We start from the raw sequence: 19929 nt of genomic DNA, 5'->3' as shown, positions 1-19929 counted from the left end.
TACAATCAAGAGTCTTCAAAATGGATCTTGAAGTATTCTTTTTTTTGTTTTGAATCATCAAACAAATAAATAATATAACTATAATCAAGTGCAGACATAACTCAGAACTCAATAATTAGAAAACAGTAACTAGAACTAAAAACAAGGTTTTAGAATCATAATGAAATTAAGCTGAAATTAAAATTATAATAAACAAGGATCCCAAAACGCCAAAGCAACTCAAAACCCCTGGAACCAGACCAGGGACCATGACAGAAATACAATGTGCAAATTGATGAATTGAGGCCAGCATTTGAAAGCAACAGTGATGAATCACATTATGTGCACCAATGTCTTGTACATGTGTGAAAAACGACAGATAAACTTAGAATACGTCGGCATTGCACAATGATTTGGGATTGATTGAAGAATCTCTTACACAATTCACCACAGACTGACCTTGCTTCTTAATTAGCCCAAGTAATTTTCCAGAACATATTTCCAACTTTGGAAGAGAGATGATCTGACAAGTGCAGACACGCTTGGAAATTTTTACTATTTAGCTGCTGGCACCATGGCCGAGGAAAGAATCTAATAAACTAAGGAAAATTAGGTCAGATTGCAAGTTGTCCTGGATGGAAATCTCTAAAGCAAGCTAACACAATGACCATTCCAGGTGGCTAATTGAATTGTTTACTTCAGGTCAGACCTGAAAAGCATTCAACCAGATTAACTTCACAGAAAAAAGAGGAAAAAAACGTCTCTTTTAATTTCCCTATATCTTAGCATAAAGCACAGAGCCGCAATTTTACTCTTTGAGAACTTGTTCTTAAAAAGAATAACATTTATCATTCTTAAATAACTGATCAAAAGTCATTCTACAATGTGCTTCACAGGCACATTGTAGAATGACTCGCTGCTTGACAAATGCACACACTATACAAATTCCATATCTCTGGTTTGTAAAGTAGAGTTTTTGTCCCACATTTTTGCTCTAAACCCAGTCTGAAGCTTTTGATGAGCGACAGTTATTGTTGGTCATCCAGAGGGGAACGTGGACTTCTTAACCAAATTTCATGGTAATCAGTGCAAAGGTTTGAAGAACACAAAGTCATTGGGATTCATCCTCTGTAAAACACAAGTATCTCCACAACTTTTTAAAAACAACGCATTCCTTAATTATGAAGATATATTATTCTGGATCAAACCTACGAGGCAGAAGGAATTTTGCAAATTTTTCCAGATCACAATAATAACTAAACCTTGCTGTAAACTTCATGTTTGTAGCTGTACTAATTAGTGTCCTGTGAGAGCCTGTTGGCCAGTGAAGTCACAGCTACAGGCTTGATTTAGATCACAAATGTTGAACTCCAGGCCTCGAGGGCCGGTGTCCTGCAGGTTTTAGATGTGTCCTTGATCCAACACAGCTGATTTAAATGGCTAAATGACCTCCTCAACATGTCTTGAAGTTCTCCAGAGGCCTGGTAATGAACTAATCATTTGATTCAGGTGTGTTGACCCAGGGTGAGATCTAAAACTTGCAGGACACCGGCCCTCGAGGCCTGGAGTTCGACACCACTGATTTAGGTAATACAATAGAAAGATAGTTCGTGCAGTGAGTATTGTTTTCAAAATGACTGCCCTCTCCAAACTGTTTCTGACTTCCCAGCTGGTTCTGTTTACTAGTCAGCACGTCTAATTAGAAAATAGCTGACTTAAAGATAGACATTCGTTAAAATCCTACCCGAGCTAAAAAGGTTACGAACCAGAGTTTTCTACTAAACTTAAGTAGAAGTCTCTGCAGAATATGAGATGGCTTTCCACAACCATTACATGTGTTTGTGTTAGGGTTAAGCCAACATAAGCCAACCACACTGGTGGTGGAAATCCCACTGATTGAGAAACAGCCATGTTCTGCTCTGCAGAGATGCTTTTCTGCTTGCTTTAACAAACTGTGCACACAGATTCCCAGTATTCTTTTTATGCATTTCAGCAGCCCCTGTGTGCTGCAACAGAGGCTGCAAACAGCTGCGCAATTATACAGCTGTTTTACACACTGAACGTACTTCTTACTTTTAATTGTATTTTGGTGTTAAAATCTACAGTCCCCTTTCAGCTTATGTATCATATATAGTCATCACACCTTCTTGAAGCAGGGCTCTTTTTCTTATCTTTTAGTCATTCACTTAGGATCAGTCAGGTTGCCAGTTGTCTCTCACCAGGAAGAAATGTCAAGAGGTGTTCAATACAGGAAACATACAGTAAGAAAGCAATTTCTTTTCTCTTCAGCTGTTGATATCTTTTTCCAAAGCTTTGAAATGATGCAGTCAAAACAAAACCAGAGAATGTGTGATGATGGCAGAGATTTAACTCTCACAGTGTAGTTTATTTAGTGACCTGGAATAGACCACAAAACAATCTGCTACTTGAAAAAACAAGTTTGAATCTATGAATTCACAAGTTGTTTCTCTCCTGGACTGGATGGTAAATTTGCAGGTATGGATTTATAGAGTTGCTGGCCTGTTGTTTTCTTTCCTCACAATATAACAACTGCTTCTTTGTAGTGGTGTCAAGAATCTGATTACGTCACCCTAAAAACTCAAAGTCGATTCATGGAGTGCATGTGAGCAGGCCAGTTTCTCAGATCAAGATGATGATCATGGTGGTGCATGGTGTTTATGAATGCAGATATATTTAAACTGTTTTCAGACAACAGCCAGTGGTTTTTGACATCATATTTTGGCAGTTGGACTCCTCTTTTTGCTCTCCACACAGACTGTTTACCTGCATGCAACCAATTTCTGCTCAAACCTGACTGGTCAATGAACTGCGATTACAACTGGGTCACACGTGGAAAGGAAAGTTTTTCCTCCCAACTGTTACAAGGGCTGCTCAACTTCAACTTTAGTATTTATTTTAATTTTTGTCATTATATAAGTAAATGTTTTTTTTAAATATAAATTATATAAATAAATTCTATCCAATTAAATTGAAAATGGAAATAGAAAATACAGCTTTATTGCTGACAGAAGTTAAAGGCCCTGTCTCGTTATGATTATCTGTGTCAGCTGTGTTCCCCGTGTGTTCCCATGTCTCTCGTTAATCCTCTGTGTATTTATGTCCCCGTCTCCCTCATGACTGTGTGCCCGTCCGTGTGTTTCCTCATGAGGCAGTTCCTTTTGAATCTCCCAGTTTAGGTTCATACTGACAGGAGACTGTCAAAGTAAAACAGGAAGTACACAGAGGTGCAGACAGGAGGGGAGGAGAGAACACGGGGAGAGCAGAGACATAACAGGCTGGGGAAAACATGAAATAAAACACAAGGAGGAGGAACGAGGCGTGGGGACTCACAGATACGTGGAGGGGGACAAAGGGGGTACAAGCACGAGGGGAAATCTAGTAAACTAAAGTGAACAAAGAACAATAAAGAACAAAATACATGGCATGGCACATCTAGCTGAATTAAGACAGTATTTTTATTGTAACCATGTTTGACTGTTTTAATAGCCAAAGACTGTAGCGTGTGAGGTCCTGTTTCCAGGAAAAAAATACTCGCTGACCTGATGTTTATAACTTTACTATCCATGTTCTTGTGCAACAGGAGAGATGGCCTTTCTCAAGCATTCCATCCTGCACGCCCTGAGTGTGCTGCTCTTGGCCTGGGTGTTGGTGCAGTGCCAGGCCTCTGTTGAACCAGAGGAAGAGGAGGAGGAAGAGCCAACAGAGGAAACAGAAACTGCAACAGAGGTGACAAAATCTGAGCCGGAAATCTGTCCGCAGGATTGCAGCTGTACAGCAGAGAGGGTAGTGGACTGCCCCGGAGTCAACCTCATCGAGTTCCCTGCTAAGCTGTCGGAAAAAACCCGCCAGCTCTCTCTACAGGTCTTTCATGTACTCCCATAAATACCAACACAAAACCAAAGTTTGGAGTCCTGCATTTACAATCTGTGTTGTGTTTTCTGATGCTAGAACAACAAGATCGAGGAGATAACGGTCGAGCATATTTCCCATCTGCATCAGCTTGAGACTCTTAATCTTCAGAATAACTGGCTCACCTCAGATGGTAAACACTGTCACACAATCTAAACACTCAGCAGGAACCTGCTGTTCAAAGTGGGAACAGCTTACAAGACATGTTTTTGAGGTTGTTTTCTGAGGCCCTGTCGAATTCCTTTTGTTTTTTGTGTTTTTCATTCTCAGATGTCGATCTGTGTTGACCCATTTTGTAGAAATTAGAGCTTTTGCCTGTCTGCAATTTTTGATTAGTAGTTAGTCTGGCCTTGGTTTAAGTATCTATAATTTGACTAACTATTTATGGTACCAAAATACCTTCAAAATAAACCTGAATGCAGCAGAGGAAATGCAGTTGTTTTGTTCATTTCCTCTAATAACTGGTCCTCGCGGCTGAGAGGCACATTCATGAAATAAAGAACAATTAATGGGAACATAAGAATCAGTTTTCCTTTGATCGAAAAGTCTTAGCCTTGATCTAGAACAAGTTTTGCAAAGTTGGAAAAGCTTACTGTCTTATAGGGACCATAAAGCTGGTTTTAGACTGTCATGTCAAGGTTCTGGTGCACAGTAAGATGGTGTGCTAAGTTATCGGCTAATGCTAGCAAGCTGAATTAATAAACTGTTCAGGTGTATTGGACACACATTTGCTACTTATTGCTAAGTAAGCAACTAATAAAATACAGTAACTTTACTTACCAAACATGAAGCACAAACTTCTTGTACTGGCTGTACGTGGCAGCTGTACCACGCAGCAAGCCATGTAATTTATAGATATCTGCCATATTATCCTCAGAAAAAAAAGAGAAAGACCGAAAATTACGCTGGAGAAAGCTGGAGAGGAACTGCTCCTTATCTTACAAGTGATAAAGAGATAACACAAATCCTGCATCTTCAGTTGTTGAACACTTGAACAAACAATTATAGGAAAAAGAGCACTTCTACATTTAGCATGCCAGATAAATAACTGATTAGATGCTTACAGCTGCAGAATATTAAAGATGTCAGAATCAAAATCACAATCAGAGAGACTTTATTTATCCCCAAGGGGCAATTAATTGTAAACTTACCAATTTCACTTAGATCAGCTGGATGGAGATGTGGTCCTTACTGTTATTCAGACACTGCTAACAAAATGCTGTTTGACTATGTCAAGTAGCTACAGTTAGCTAACGTTAGGGTTTTTGTTCTGTCACAGTGTAACTTTAATACTCTAGCAACCTTCCTGCTGCTGTCTGCTCAGTTTTTACTTTGCACTGCCAACAGAGACAAAAAAAACAAACGTCACACCTGCCCACTGTTTGCTCCTACTGGCTCAGCCTCTGTATTCTCCTGTGATGGTCTCATTGGTCTAACTCCATAAATATTGGTTAATATTATTCTGGATCATGCTGCTGTTAAGATGAACAGACAGCTTAAATGGTTTTTCTGTCCCTAGCCAGCTGTGCTAGCAGCTGGCTTCTGTTTTTATTGCTAATGTTGAATAAAAAATGTTGCCGTAATGGAACCCTTTTTGGTAAATGTAAGATCAAAGTGCCACAATGGAAAAGATCCGGGTTACCATGTGGTATCTGTCTAACAAAAGTGTTTGTTTTGATCAAAATATTTTAACACATTTTCAAACTAACTATCAGAAAATATTCATTTACTTACTTAAAATGATTAACCATCCTCTTGGGTGCCTGAACCTTTTCCTACTTAATTAATAGTCTGTCACGGTGGCCTGTGGAAAAACACAAAATTCAAGCAGAAATCCCAAACTGCTTACAAACTGGTAGAAAATTCAGCAAGTTCAAAGGATTTTAATTGTGCATACACCTCCAGCTTTCATAAACATACATCAATTTGAAACAAAACAGGATATTCTTGATTCCCAAGGCAAAAATAGCACCATTTTGTCAAAGTTGCTGATGTCATGTAATTAGGGAGTCTCTCTAAAATGATAATTTATCAAAAAGAAAGACCACAGTCTTTTCCAAACCCTAATGAACTGGTTTGTAGTGCCTAACAAGTGGGTGAATGTGAAAGTAAACAATGAGTGTACAAACCCCCCCAAAACTGCAAAGCACAAAGGTCCAAACAGGACATAAGCCACAATCTTATGATCGATAAACCTGCAACTAATACCATTTCTTCTAAAATCTACAATCCTCTGGTCAATTTTGGGACCAGTGCCAAAACTGATAAGTGATACAGGTCTGGTAAATATGTTTTATTCTGTTAAAGGGTGTAAGTCAAGAACAATGTGTCAAAAATCCTTGTTTCTTTTCAACAGGCCTTGAAGATGAAGGGTTTGAGATGCTCGAACAACTGGCTTATTTATACTTGGCAAATAACAAGGTGAGTCATACAGCGGGAGTTTAGATATTTCTCTCAGCTATGTTCTGCTTGACTGACAGTGTCAGCTAACAGAGGGAGGTTGTATAGTTGCTGCTCATATAGTGTGTACAAGCTTATGCTTGTGATCTCTTCCAGTATGGCTGTGCCATCTGTTTGGAGCTAAAATGTTACTGACCTTTCAGTCACAGGGAACAAGAGAAAAAGGATGGATTTATTTGTGCCCTCACAACATAGGATCCGAAAAGAATAGAGGATTTTTAAATTCTCGCTAATCTTTAAAGACACCGATGCTACTTTAATCCATAAATGAACATCTAATCTCAGTGATGCTTCTCTCATTTTTCAATTTCCTGTTATTGTGTACACTGTAGTGTTAGTTTTTAGCAGGGGATGACAAAAATGAGGAAAACATGGCTTTTATGCCACACATATTTGGGATGACAGCATGCCTGTGTCAAAACAAATAAGTATTCAATAAGTCCTTGTATCAAAAAATAGAATTACAGAGCCTTACAGAACAACCCATAGGACCAAACACTATGCACATGAACATTTTCAGATATGCCATATCTCTATTTTTTAGAGATTTCCCGTTGCTGTAGTTGTCCCAATATATACTGTATGGATATAATTTTGCAGGGCTTGTCATTTCAAGTGCAATAGCTCCATAGAACAACATGACCGGGAAAGATGTTAAAAGCATAAAATAAATAGAAATGATCGTTTAATCTTCAAAGCATAGTAAAATATTTAGTGAGATCTGTGATCATTATCTTAAGTGTGTTTTCTTGTTAGCACACTAATAATTGTGTCATATTAATTTGGGGTAGCCCCTCCATGAATTGCCACCTTATCGTGGTCAGGGGTTTGTGAATATCGCTTGATAGTTTAATTAAAAATGCTCAACATCATATCCTGTCATGGTTTTTTGTGCTTGCAGCTCACCTTAGCACCAAAGGTCCTGCCCCCCTCTTTGGTCAGTGCTGATTTCGCTGCTAATCAGCTTACAAGGATCTTTCCATATACATTTGGTCATAAGCCAAAACTGAGGTAAGAGATGTGCATGTTTGTGTAAATTTACCCCAGATTCCTTTAGTTACTCAGTTAACACATGTCTCATGGTCGTGGTCCCCAGGTCTGTGTATCTCCATAACAACAAGCTGACTGATGCAGGTCTCCCTGAACATATGTTCAATGCTTCTGACAACCTGGAGATCCTAACCATGTCTAGCAACTTCTTGAGGGTTGTTCCCAAGAACCTGCCTCCGACTCTTTACCGTCTTCATCTGAAGGTTTAACATCGCATTATACTTGGACAGTAGTGGGTTTAAGATGTTTGTTTAATTCATAATTCATAAATGTATAGATGTAATCCTAAACTAAAGCTTTGTACATAAAAATGCAGAATTAAATTTGGCCTGTAGGTAGTCACCTTGGGCATCACTGCAACATTTCAAGTGCTTTACATATCTATGGTATGTGCACATACACTACTGGTCAAAAGTTTTAGTACACCCCAATTTTTTCAGTTATTTATTGCAGTTCAAGTTATTCAAGTCCAATTAATATCTTGAAATGGTACAAAGGTAAGTGGTGAAATGCCAGGGGTTATAAAAAAAGGTAAGGTTACCTAAAACGGAAAATTAATGTACATTTCAGAACTGTACAAAAAAGCCTTTTTCAGGGAACACAAAATGGGTTAACAATTTAAAGCTGTTCTGCAGCAATGGAGGTTGACCAAGCCTAGTAATTCCTACAAATGTTCCAACTTTTCTTGATCACTTAGAACCCCAGTGTTGGAAAACACTGTGGTACCATACCCTTGTGAGCATCAGTTGAACAGTATTGTACTGCAGACAGTAGTGTGTGTGTTGCTACTAAAATGGTAATAAAAAAGGCAATTAACAATGGAAGACAGACGTGTAGGTCTTTCCTACAGAGAAATTGCAAAGAAAGTTAAGGTGTCAGTAAGTACAGTTTCCTTCAGTAGTAGTATAGTAGTATTTATTTATTGTCATTGTCAAGAACAATGAAATTGCGTTTGGGGCTTCCATACAACCCAAAAAAAGAAGAAGAAAATAATAAATACCCCTTAAAACCCAAGTGTACATATTTAACCCAGTGTGACTCCAATGCAATAAGACAATCCTTAGCAATAATGTTCGTAGAAATTCAGACAAAGACCTGAGAAACATGACAGAAATACAACAATGCAACCCATTCAATATTATTGTACTGTGAGATATGATATCAGATATGATAGTTATCTATTTAAGAAAGAGGGGGGGGGGGGGGGGGCAGGAGGGGGAAGAGAGTAGATCATCTCTGTTGTATTGAAGTAACCCCAGACTGTGTGAAATAATACACAGTACCAACAAAGTGCAAAAGTGTAGGAGCTCCGGGCCGCTGCGTCTGTGCGCGCCGCCATCTTCACCATGAAAAGGCACTCAGAACCTGGGGCAAACTCTGACAGGAAGAGGTCTGGCAGACCCAGAGCCACACCTGAAGCAGACGTCAAGTTTCGGAGAGTTAACAGCTTGCGTGATAGGGGGCTCACTGTGCAACAGCTTCAAGCACAGCTTAATAGTGGTCATAGTAAGCAAGCCTCAGCTTCAGCTGTGAAGAGAAGACTTTGTGCTGTGAGTTTGACAGGACACGTTGCCGAAAGAAAGCCATTGCTAAGATCACAGAATAAGACAAAGAGACTTGCCTGGACCATGAAACGGCACCATTGGACTACTGAGGACTGGAAGACTTGTATAGAGTGTGAAGCTCCCCGACCCAAAATCTACCACTGCATTCTGCAGCGCCATGCAGTACCTACTGGTATGTGCCTAGTTGGTCAGGGGTTCATCCTGCAGCAAGATAATGACCCAAAACAAGTCCAAGCCATGCCTGAGGTAAAAAGAAGAAGATGGTAAGCTTGAAAATATGAAGTGGCCAGCACAATCTCTGGTATTAAACCCCATCGAGCTGGTCTGGCATGAACTGGACAGAAGTGTGAAAGCAAAGCAGTCTACAAGTGCCACACATTTATGGGAACGTTGGCAACAGATATGGGAAGAACTTTCTGAAGAATATTTGATTTCTGTTGTAGAAAGAAGGCCACGGGTGTGTTCAGCTGTTATATCTGCCAAAGGTGGCTACTTTGAAGGGTCAAAAGTTTAGAATACATTTTTGTCTATAAATTGATTGCATAAGTTTTTTTTTAACTCCAATTTCTTATTTGTACTTTTCTTTCATTTCAGAGTGCAATGAGACATTAAACTGCGTCATTTCCAATAAAAAACTGGTAATTGGGGTGTTATAAAACTTTTGACAGGTAGTATATATATTCATGTGTATTTTTGTGTGTACCTGGCTACAGACATTTTTTCCCATGTTTCAACCAGCGACCCTTTAACTTGAAGTAGCAGGAGTCAAATTCAGGCAAAAAGAGCAGGAGGTGAGCAAAAATTGTGTTGCGCATGTCTGTTTTCAACAAACTGTTTTCCAGTTTACAATGTTGCCTATACTACATCCCACACAATGTCACAGTACAATTCTGTGTTGACCGTCCCAGGGAGAGGATATCATAGTGAAAAACTTAGTAAATGTCACAAAAAAACAAGCGCTCCTGGTGTGCCTCTTTTGAACTTTGACACTGGACGTTTTGATTAAGAACTTCTCCTTGGTCTCCAGCTTTCCATTCCAGACAATCCTTGACTATAAAATCAGGTCATTTTGAAAAAAGAACTTGATGTTTGCTCTCATCTTTAAGCAGATCCAGTCTCAGTACATCTGCAGTGCAGATAGACAGAACACTACTTTCAGAAAATTGCATCAAAAGCAACACTTGAAGTGGTGCAGGTAACCAAAAGGCTCTACCTATCAAGGGAGGTTGGCCAAATTTAACCCAGCTATGATTTCTTCTTTTTGTGGGTGCAGTTGCTGAACTTTGTGATTCCACCTTACATTAACAATGTTAATATTCTTTTGTTACAGAGAAACAAGCTGGAGAAAATCCCAGCAGGAGCTTTTGACAGCTTGCCCAATCTCAGAGAATTATATCTTCAGAACAACCTTCTCAGCAATGAGGGCATGGACAATGAGACTTTCAGGTGGACAAAAATCTTCACTCATGAAGTTTATCAATAAACAGATTTCAACATCTTGCCATTGCCAGCTGTGTAAATATCAAAACTATCCTTTCAAGGGCAAATTCTCTACAAAGACAACATCATATCCTTCCTTTTCTTTGCTTCTAGCCAACTCAGCAGCCTTGAGTGTTTGGATTTGTCAAATAACAACCTCAGCGTTGTCCCAAAGGGTCTCCCTCGCAGTCTTGTGCTGCTACACTTGGAGAAGAACGACATCCGCAGTATCCCTGGAGATGCTCTAACGTCAGCCCGAAATCTTGAATACCTGCTCCTCCACAATAACAAACTTCGTTCCCGTTCTATCCACCCAGCTGCCTTCCAGGTAAATATGGATGATATAAATGATCCAATTTAAATTGTAAGGACAAGTTGGAAGGAGTAATTTGTACAACAGCATGGCAATGAACATTATGCAACAGTGGATCACCCATTTGAAATCTTAAATTTGCTTTTCACTAGGGCTTGAAAAAGCTGCACACTCTTCACATGCACAACAATTTGCTGGAGCGTGTTCCCAGAGGCTTGCCTCGGCGAGCAAAGACCTTAATGCTGCTCCATAACTCTATTTCTGAAATTGGCCGCAACGACTTAACCTTGTTGTACACGCTGATAGAACTCAACCTCAGCTACAATAAGCTTACCAGCCCCAAGATGCAACGTGAGGCTTTTAGGAAGCTACGTCTGCTGGAAACCCTGGACCTGTCGGGGAACAGCCTTACCTCAATGCCCAGGGGCCTTCCTCGCAGTCTGCACGTGCTCGAAATCAAGAACAACCTGATCAACTCTATACCAGATGGTACGCTGACAAAGATGGAGAAGTTACGAAAGCTGATCCTGAGTAATAACCAGCTGAAACTGAACTCAGTCTACCAGGGAGCCTGGATGGAGCTCACTGCGCTCACAGTGAGTGGAAGCGACACAAGTGGGATAGTCACTGAAAAAAAAAAAGCTTGGCAATGATGTTTGTATACTGCATGAATCTGAATATTTAGGAACTTTATAAAGGTTTAGTACTAGGTTCCTCCCTGATCTTTCACTAAATGACAGTTTGGTATGGTGCAGAAAAGGGCAAACATAGAATTTTTTTATACCAAGCAAAGTGGCTATTGGTTGGACATTAGGGATTTAGATGTTATAAAATTAAAAGTCAAGACTGGTCATATTGTTTACGTTTACATTTACAGTAACATTATCAATGGGAACTTTCTATTTAAAACTTGACGTTGACAAAAATGGAAATATTTACTGGGATATAACCCCAGTCAAAAATCTAAGGAATTGCTGCAGCTGGCAAAAACCATTCAATGATCCTAAATAGATTGTTGTATAACAATTTTTCCATCACAATTTTTACAAGACAATATGCTTGCTGTAGTCTTCGCCAAAATATAAGGCAGCACAATAACACTGCCAGCAATGGCAGAAACCTGCAATGCAAAATTTGAAAGTAATGATTCTGGGAATGAATCATTCATTCCCAGAATCATTCATTCCAGATAAGTAGGGCTAATGGTTTGATACAGACTAAATTTTCCAGGAGGTTTGTTATTAATTATGCATCTTTAATTTTTAGACGCTGGACCTGTCTGGTAACCTAATGACACACATCCCCGCTGACCTACCCGAGTCTCTGGAATACATATACCTGCAAAACAACCGCATCTCCAGTATTCATGGTTTAGCTTTTGAAGGCACTCCCAACATCAAAGGCATCTTCCTCCGGTAAGGGACTCACAAGTAAAGTAAATATATTTAGTCTTTAGCTGTATATTTTCATGCCCTGATTTATTTATTTCTTTAACCCCAAATAGACAACTTTAAACCCTTTTACCCAATTTAGCCAGTAAATACTTTAAGATCAACATGAATAACAACAGCTTCTGTGGATAAACAATTTTCTTTATGGATTAAAATATGCATTTACTTCCAGCTGCTCAAACCTGTAAATTAGAGATCAAAAAATAATAAAAAGTGAGTCATACTGATGTAATTAAACTTCAGCTCTAAACAATAAAAACTGAACAGAAGAAGCAGAAGCATCTAGAAGTACTAGATCTGCTTTATACTCAGTTTTGCTAACAAGCCTCTTCCACACTCTTAAACCATTGAAATGGCCCCGTTACTGCTGATGTCACCTGTTCTCTGCACAGGGACCACCAGGATGAATTAAACTCTTAAACACTTGTTTGCAAAAGCTGTTTTATTGCATTACATGTTCAAGCATAGGCCTTCAAGCACAAATCTGTTTTCCAAATGCATTGATCTTCACTGGGGGTAGGATACTCGTGCAATAGAAGAACGACTTTAAAGTAGAAGATATTTAACCAGCTTAAAAAAAAAACGTTGTCTTACTACAAGAGACTCATAGATCTGCCACAGCTGCAGATGAACTTAAAACACCTGCATGTCGGGAATATACTTTCTTCTCACATGTCCATCACTCTTACTCTCGTCTGAATTATTTCATCAAGTTCATTCTGCCACAAACTGGAGATTTAATTCATCATTACTTAAAGATGAAGATTTTATTAAATATTTTAAAAACGAGTGGGCTTCATATTTACACAATAATGGCCTGCCTGGAACATCAGCATCTGCTTTCTTGGAGTCAGGGATGAAAAGAGAAAACAAACGTATTCATGAATTAGAGAAAAACATTAAATCCTTAGGAGAAGCCTGTGTGTCCTCGCTGGAACAGGAAATGTTGAGCAAAATACGTAAAGCAAAACTAGAATTAAATCAAATTTGGATTAAAAAAAAAAAAAAGAATATTTCTACTGCAAAGACTTCCACTGCAAAAATTTTAACAAGAAACAAAATATTCCCTGTATTTCCAGTGAAAGACTTAACTGGGAATACAGTTTATGATCCTGAAAGAATAAACAACACATTCAGGGACTTTAAAAAAAACTTTATATTCACCAGAGGTAAACCCATCGGAAGATGAAGTTGATCAGTTTCTTGATAACATAACCATTCCAAAATCATCAGCCAGTCAAGCCTGAAACCAGGCAAAGACACTGTATTTCCCATCAGCTTTCATCCAATATCCCTTTTTAATATTGACCTTAAAATAATCTACAAAGCCCTCTGAAAAAGATTAGAGAAGATAGCACCCCTCATAACACTTCCTGACCAAACTTGTTTAATAACAGGGAGGCATTCATTAATAAATACATGTAGCTTACTTAATTTAATAGACTGTTCTTGCAGTAAAAACAAACTACATAATTGTCTCTAGATACAGAAAAAGCATTTATAGAGTTAAGTGGAACTTTTTATTTGCAACTTTGGTTTTTGAAACTGTTGGGTTCATCCAAACTCAAAGTATTTGTTTTCCTCTATTTAATAAGCTTTTGAAGGTTTAGATTAATAATGATGCCGCGTCTCTTCCTCCATTCAGCAAACCGAACGAACAAAAGAGCACCAAATCCAGGCAGTAAACACTTTTTATTATTTGTCATAAAAACAGAATGTTAACATGATTGGTTAAAAAGTTGGGGCAAGGCCGCGGTTTTAGACTTGGCTCTACATAGGACCAAGAGGAGGACTACATCTGCCTAACTTTCACAACTACTTCTTAGCCAACACGCTACAATACATCTCAAGATTGTTAAAACATAGCCTCCAAATGAGCCGCGGCTAGACATAGAATAGGCACTATGTAATAATGTAGAGATTTCGGGCCTAATATTCATTAGCTCAAATGACTTGTATGCTTTAAAAGCATACATATTAAGATTAAGCATTAATATAATATGAATATATATATTAATATATAATCTTAACCTATCTGGAACAACTCTGACATCTTACAAAAAAATTATATGCTAGACTTCAAAGATTGCAGGTAAAGGAATTGAGTTCTTGGAATATATATTTCAATGAATAAATTTAATTTCATTTGACATATTAGTATTACAATATGGGATTAACAAGAGTAGATTTTTAGACCAACAAATTATAGTCTATATTGATAAAGGAATTTTCACCTAATTAAATCAATTACAATTCTTATCTAAAATATACAAAACACTGTTGAAAACAGATGAGTCATTATCCCTTCCTATTGTGAAATGGGGGGCGGATCTATCAGCCAGCTTTGACCACAACTTCTGGTATCAGACATGTTTAAAAACCTCTAAAATGATTAGAAACCCCAATCTACAATTAATAAAATACAAAATACTACATAGAGTGCACCATGGTCACACCGTCAAGGCAATACACCTGACAATTACATCAACACTCTTTGGTTCTGTCCACCAGTTCAGAGGTTTTGGTGCCGGATATGTGAAGACTTATCAAAGTGTATAAAATGTAACATTCGAGCCTCCCCTTTAGTTTGCTTTTTGGGCAGCCTAGATGATGTTACTATGGAGATGAACACCTCGGCACCTTATCCATCACTAAGAAGACTGTCCTTATGAACTCGACAAATGAAAATAATCTTAGAGACCTTAAAACCAATATAGAGACCATTTGTCGGATCATATCAGTCTTGAGACAGCCTCTGCCACTGCATCAGGCCAATCTCTCTGAGCTCCTTTGATTGGCTCCATCATCTAGTGGAAGTTGGGTTGGTGCGTGCATTGGGGCCTGTCCCTGGCCCAGGAGGATTCGGTGCATTGGTGGAACTGGAGGCCCCTTTAGCTGGCAGGGAGGTTTTTACCATGTTTTGCAGGTGCTCTATACTTTTGAGGAGATCACTCTGCAGGAGGGGGGATCTACCAGAGGTGGAGGATGGGCTCAACCTGGGTGTCTATTGTTTTATGTAGTCTGGGAGTTGACTGAATGTTGGGTTGGGGTTGGGTGTAGTCTTTCCTCTGCAGTGGGGTTGGGTGGGCCAGTGATTGGTGCTAGTTTCAGTCATTATGCAAATGTACTGTTTATAAGATTGGGGAAGCCACTTGGATGAGTGATGAAACATTTCTCCCACTGAAAACGTTACGTCCAGATGAACAGAATAAACTTTTGGAGATTTACTTACCTGGATGATTGAGCATGCATCAAGACCTGTGTATGACTGTTTGTTTATGTGTCAAGTCAGGTCTTAGACTCTCCCTCTCTCTTAGAACATGCCAGGCCTGGGGGACCAGGTGTGGGGCCTATTTCCTGACGCCACAATCCATGCCAGTGGCTGGTGCCCCCACCTGCCGCCATTGGTGGTCTTCGGTGTCCGGGGTTTGAATGTTTAGGTGTGTGCTGTTTTGCCGCCAGAGGCTCCCTGCCTCTGTCGGGCACCTGGCAGGTTCCTTTCTCTCTTCATCCCTCTTCTTCCCCTTTATTTTTCTCTCCTTCTCTTTCTGTTACATTTCTTTATTTTCTTTCTTTTTTTGTTTCTGTCCCCCAGTCTTGTCTGTTATGGTTGTAATAATCCAAAAAAAAAAAAAAAGTTCTAGTAAAATATGACGACCAGGTGGACCATTATAGTGAATATCGTAATGCTACACCTGTGAAAGTAAATTTGCTGGGCATTTTTTGGCCTTCAGACAACAATTCCGACGTTAAACTGCTGGACAGGACAAGAAAAAAAAAGCCTTTAATATGCACAGCCAACTTATAGTAAAAGACAAAACAAAACAGAACTATAAAAAATAAAGAAAATGAAAACATGAAGAAAAACATGAAAAAATAAAATTACTAAACAGCAGCAGTGAGAAAACTGAACATCGTGTCAAACATTGTTTGTGCAAAAATTCCAGTCAGTTGAAAGTGTTAATCACATTCATCGATAACCAGTTCATATCTTAAATACTGCTGTGTCGACAGCACACTCACACAGCGTCTGATTGGTTTGGGGAATTGCAGGTTGCTTGCAGGTTAACGTGTCTGCACTTGTGTAGGATGTGGTTACAGATTGATCCAGTCGAGTGGCACTTCACTCTAACAGCCTACATACATCTGCCCATTTTCTAGGACAGAGGTGTCAAACTCTTTTTAGTTCATGTGCCACACGCAGCCCACTTTGACCTCAAGTCGGCTGAACCAGTAAAAATATTTTATAATAATGGAGATATAAAACATGGAGTAATTGATGACAGGCTGCAGTTTTTAGATTTTGCAGTGGTATGGATTAGACTTTCTGGCAGGTTTGACACTCCTGTCCTAGAAAATATTACCACAGACCGATGTTTCTTTACATGGCTGTCATTTGTCTTACTGTGCAACTTGTTTGCAACCTCCTGCTGCAAAGAGACAGGTTCTGCCGTCTGCCAAGCCTCTTTAACATCTTATCATCAAGAGCCAACATTTCTCAAGTTTTGATATAATATGAATCATTTACTGACTAATATTTCTATGCAGGCTAGAGAGGACAGCAGAGTATAATCATCTGTTTGCGCACATCTCAAATTTGTATGTCAATGAAAATAAAGATAACAATAGATAAAGTCCAAAAATGGAAACATTTGATAAGATTATGAGCTGTGCTTAACAGCTAAATGAAACTGAGTTCTTGGCAAGACAAAGGGCAGCTGTAACAATCCACAATACATGAAAAGCTTTGATCCTTGTGTGGCTACAACATGAATGTGATGTCTTTGTCTTGAGTTTTTTAAAATCCTCTTTGACCAAAACATTATCTGGGCTTTATTGAGCCATTTTGCAAAAAACAAACAAACAAACAAACAAACAAACAAAAAAAACCCTAACCCAAAATGCAATATATCAACACTATTTTGCACTCATTTTTTTATGCACAGTAATGTTTGTTTTTTCCCCCTGTTAAATAACCTTTCTAAAAAAAATGTACACTGATCCTAGAACAAAAATATCTTCATCATCATTAAATCTTTTTCAGAAAAAATATTATTAAGTTTGAAATAAAAGCCTGAATTATCAAGTGTCAAATTAATTACCAGCTGTTCTTTAGAGGAACATCATACAAAAGGTGTGTAGTGTGTACATCTGACACTGATTTCATACCAGATGTTCAGTTTCAGACGCAGCATTATTGTTCATAATTACTGCATAGGCAGTTTCCTAAAGAACATGCAAGGAAATTACAATAGATTGGATCACCTCATATACACCCCGTATAACATATTTTAATTTATTCTACTGTTTAAAGACAGTGCAGTCAAAACACCCTCCATATCTGGATCTGGTATTTCTGAATTTTCTCTGAAACTCTGAACTTTTATAGTTTCTTCAACATTAGTCATAAAAACATCAAATGAAAGGAAAGTGTTATTAGAGTCGCCAGCCTTAAAAATCAGCACTTAAAAGCTCCTGAGATTAGAGGCCACATTAATGCTTTACAGAGGTCATGCTACAGACACATCTCAACCAGAAATGAGCAGACTATGTGAAATCAGTTCTTCATGGTTGAGTCGCTGAAAAGACCAGAGGAAATCTGGAATGTGAGATTTTTGGCTCCAGCTGCAGTGTGTTTATGAGACTAAATTTTGATCCAACACTTTAAAGCTAATTTGCATTGTTAGATTTTTCCCTTTTCATCATTTAAAAAAAATATGTATGCTAACTGAATAGGTTTTACTTCACAAAAATAAACCATTTTCAGAAACAATGTTGTTCTCTAGTCTGTTACTAATCAGTAAAATTTGCTATGTGTTGAAAATTCTGACTCAGTTTCATTTTGCAGAGTACTGCAGCGGGGTATCTAATCTCCCCATCTCCGCTAACTTGTGTGCATTCAGCAAATTTTTCCTCTTTGGTTTATTCCACAGAGTGCAGGCTAATACCCATGAGCCCTGCAGCTGAAACAGCAGTCAGTCAAGAAGAAAGAGGTTCCCGACATGCTCTTTCATGGCTTTTGTTCGATTTCATTTCAAATATAACCTCAAGCTGGCTGCTTTACAGCCAGTGTTTACAAGTCCTAAACCCTTCCAGGCTCATCGTGTTTTTAGTGTCAGCTGCTGGCACATTTGACTTTTTTGTCTCTTTAAAAGAATTTTTTTTTTATTTCCACCCAAATCCCTTTGCAGCTGGGAGTCTTTCGCGCAAGTCGATTTAAAGCTGCTGGAATGCTTGTGTCTGTTGTTGAAGTGGAAGGGCGACCTTTGTGTATATTTATTAGTGAATTAACTTTTAAACTTTATGAACAACATATGCAAATATTTTCAGTGATCAATGCAATAAATTCCATATGCATTAGACATGGTTTTAGATAAAAGTCAGTGGACACCTGTGAGCTTGACGGTGTTAAAATAAGAGAATGGGTAGCATACGCAGCATACATTCTTCTGCTCAATGCTCAGCTGTACAGATTTTTATAGATGTGACTGTTGATCATTGTTTTGTTTTTTTTGCTTTGAGCCTTTAAAATTTGTAATTAAAAGACTACTTCAATTAACTATCTGGTTTTGTTTTTGTTCTTCTTGTTTTTTTAATTTAAGGTTTAACCCCCTGTCTGTGGACGCCGTAGATGAGAGTTCCTTCAAATACCTGTCCAACTTGCAGGTGCTGGACACCGGTGCAGGAAACCCTGACCTCCCCATTCAAAAAGAGGAGATCGAAGAGGAGCAAGACTAGACCTGGGTTGATCGAACTATAATTGGACTGCATTGCATCAAAGACAGAAAGAGTTTTTAAATGGGGAATGTACCTGTGAATATTATTTCCCAGGTTCATTTTTGTATCGTGGCAGCGTCACATATTTCTGGTGCAGGAAACCGGATGGGGTTACTGATGTTTCCATTTTTTTGGGCTGGTTATTAATGCATATCTTTATATCTGACCTTTAATTATTTTTGTCTTTGATCATTTTATTGTTTCTGTGCATTACCCTCAAAGATTTATTGGCAAAATCTAATGTGAACCTTCCCATGTAAATGTTTCTGAATCGATACAAAGAATGTAAGCAGAGTGAAAAATTCTGCTCCCACTGTGTGTGTCTTTCTCTGCTTTCTCAGCCTCTTTTCCTTCAAAGTCGCCTGCCTTGGCTCATTGCATTAAAAAAAGAGTGATTTTACTTACAATACTGTGAAAACATTTGAAACAAAAGTGCCAATATAAGTATACGATTTCCAATGAAACCAACAAAGCCACAGAAACTGTTGAATCAAACCTGGCTACAAGTATTCTCAAAAAAGGCTGCAATTTAATGTCATTATTCTGAACGTAGAGCTTAGTTTTTACATAAGTAATTGAAGTTTTAGGAATAACACAGAAGATCTAAAACATTTAAAAAATCTCAAGCGTTTATTTTTAAAATGGTAGAGAAAGAATGAATAGCAACAATGGGAAAGCTTTAAAGCTGCATTTCATCACCATAATATCAAATATATTTATTCATCAGCGTTTGAGTCGTTCACTAGATTTGCATTCTGTAATTGCTTCCTTTTGTTTCTGTCAGAGTTTACCAATCTGGGAGAGAACACAAAAGCCCCCTGTGGAGTCTTCTGGTAAACAATCAAAAGTTTACATTCCATTTTACAACCGAAAATGTGTTGAATGTGTTGCATTTTATTTTGCTTCCTCATAAAACATTTGCAAA

General features: G+C 38.4%; 1 protein-coding gene across 1 annotated transcript; it reads left to right on the top strand.

The window, feature by feature from the left end:
• Positions 1-1583: 1583 nt before the first annotated feature.
• Positions 1584-19260, top strand: podn (podocan). The gene is made up of 11 exons (XM_080878281.1): positions 1584-1594; positions 3581-3861; positions 3949-4042; positions 6266-6330; positions 7271-7380; positions 7466-7622; positions 10315-10430; positions 10578-10791; positions 10929-11372; positions 12043-12191; positions 18830-19260. The coding sequence occupies exons 2-11, from the start codon at positions 3586-3588 to the stop codon at positions 18963-18965; spliced, it is 1761 nt and encodes a 586-aa protein (XP_080734407.1). The 5' UTR covers positions 1584-1594; positions 3581-3585; the 3' UTR covers positions 18966-19260.
• The last annotated feature ends 669 nt before the right edge of the window (positions 19261-19929 follow it).

The sequence above is a fragment of the Rhamphochromis sp. 'chilingali' genome (assembly GCF_963969265.1).
Source record: "Rhamphochromis sp. 'chilingali' genome assembly, chromosome: 3".
In the NCBI taxonomy this organism is placed as follows: domain Eukaryota; kingdom Metazoa; phylum Chordata; class Actinopteri; order Cichliformes; family Cichlidae; genus Rhamphochromis; species Rhamphochromis sp. 'chilingali'.
Note: the sequence above shows the minus strand (reverse complement) of the source record. Positions and strands in the feature narration are given on the sequence as shown.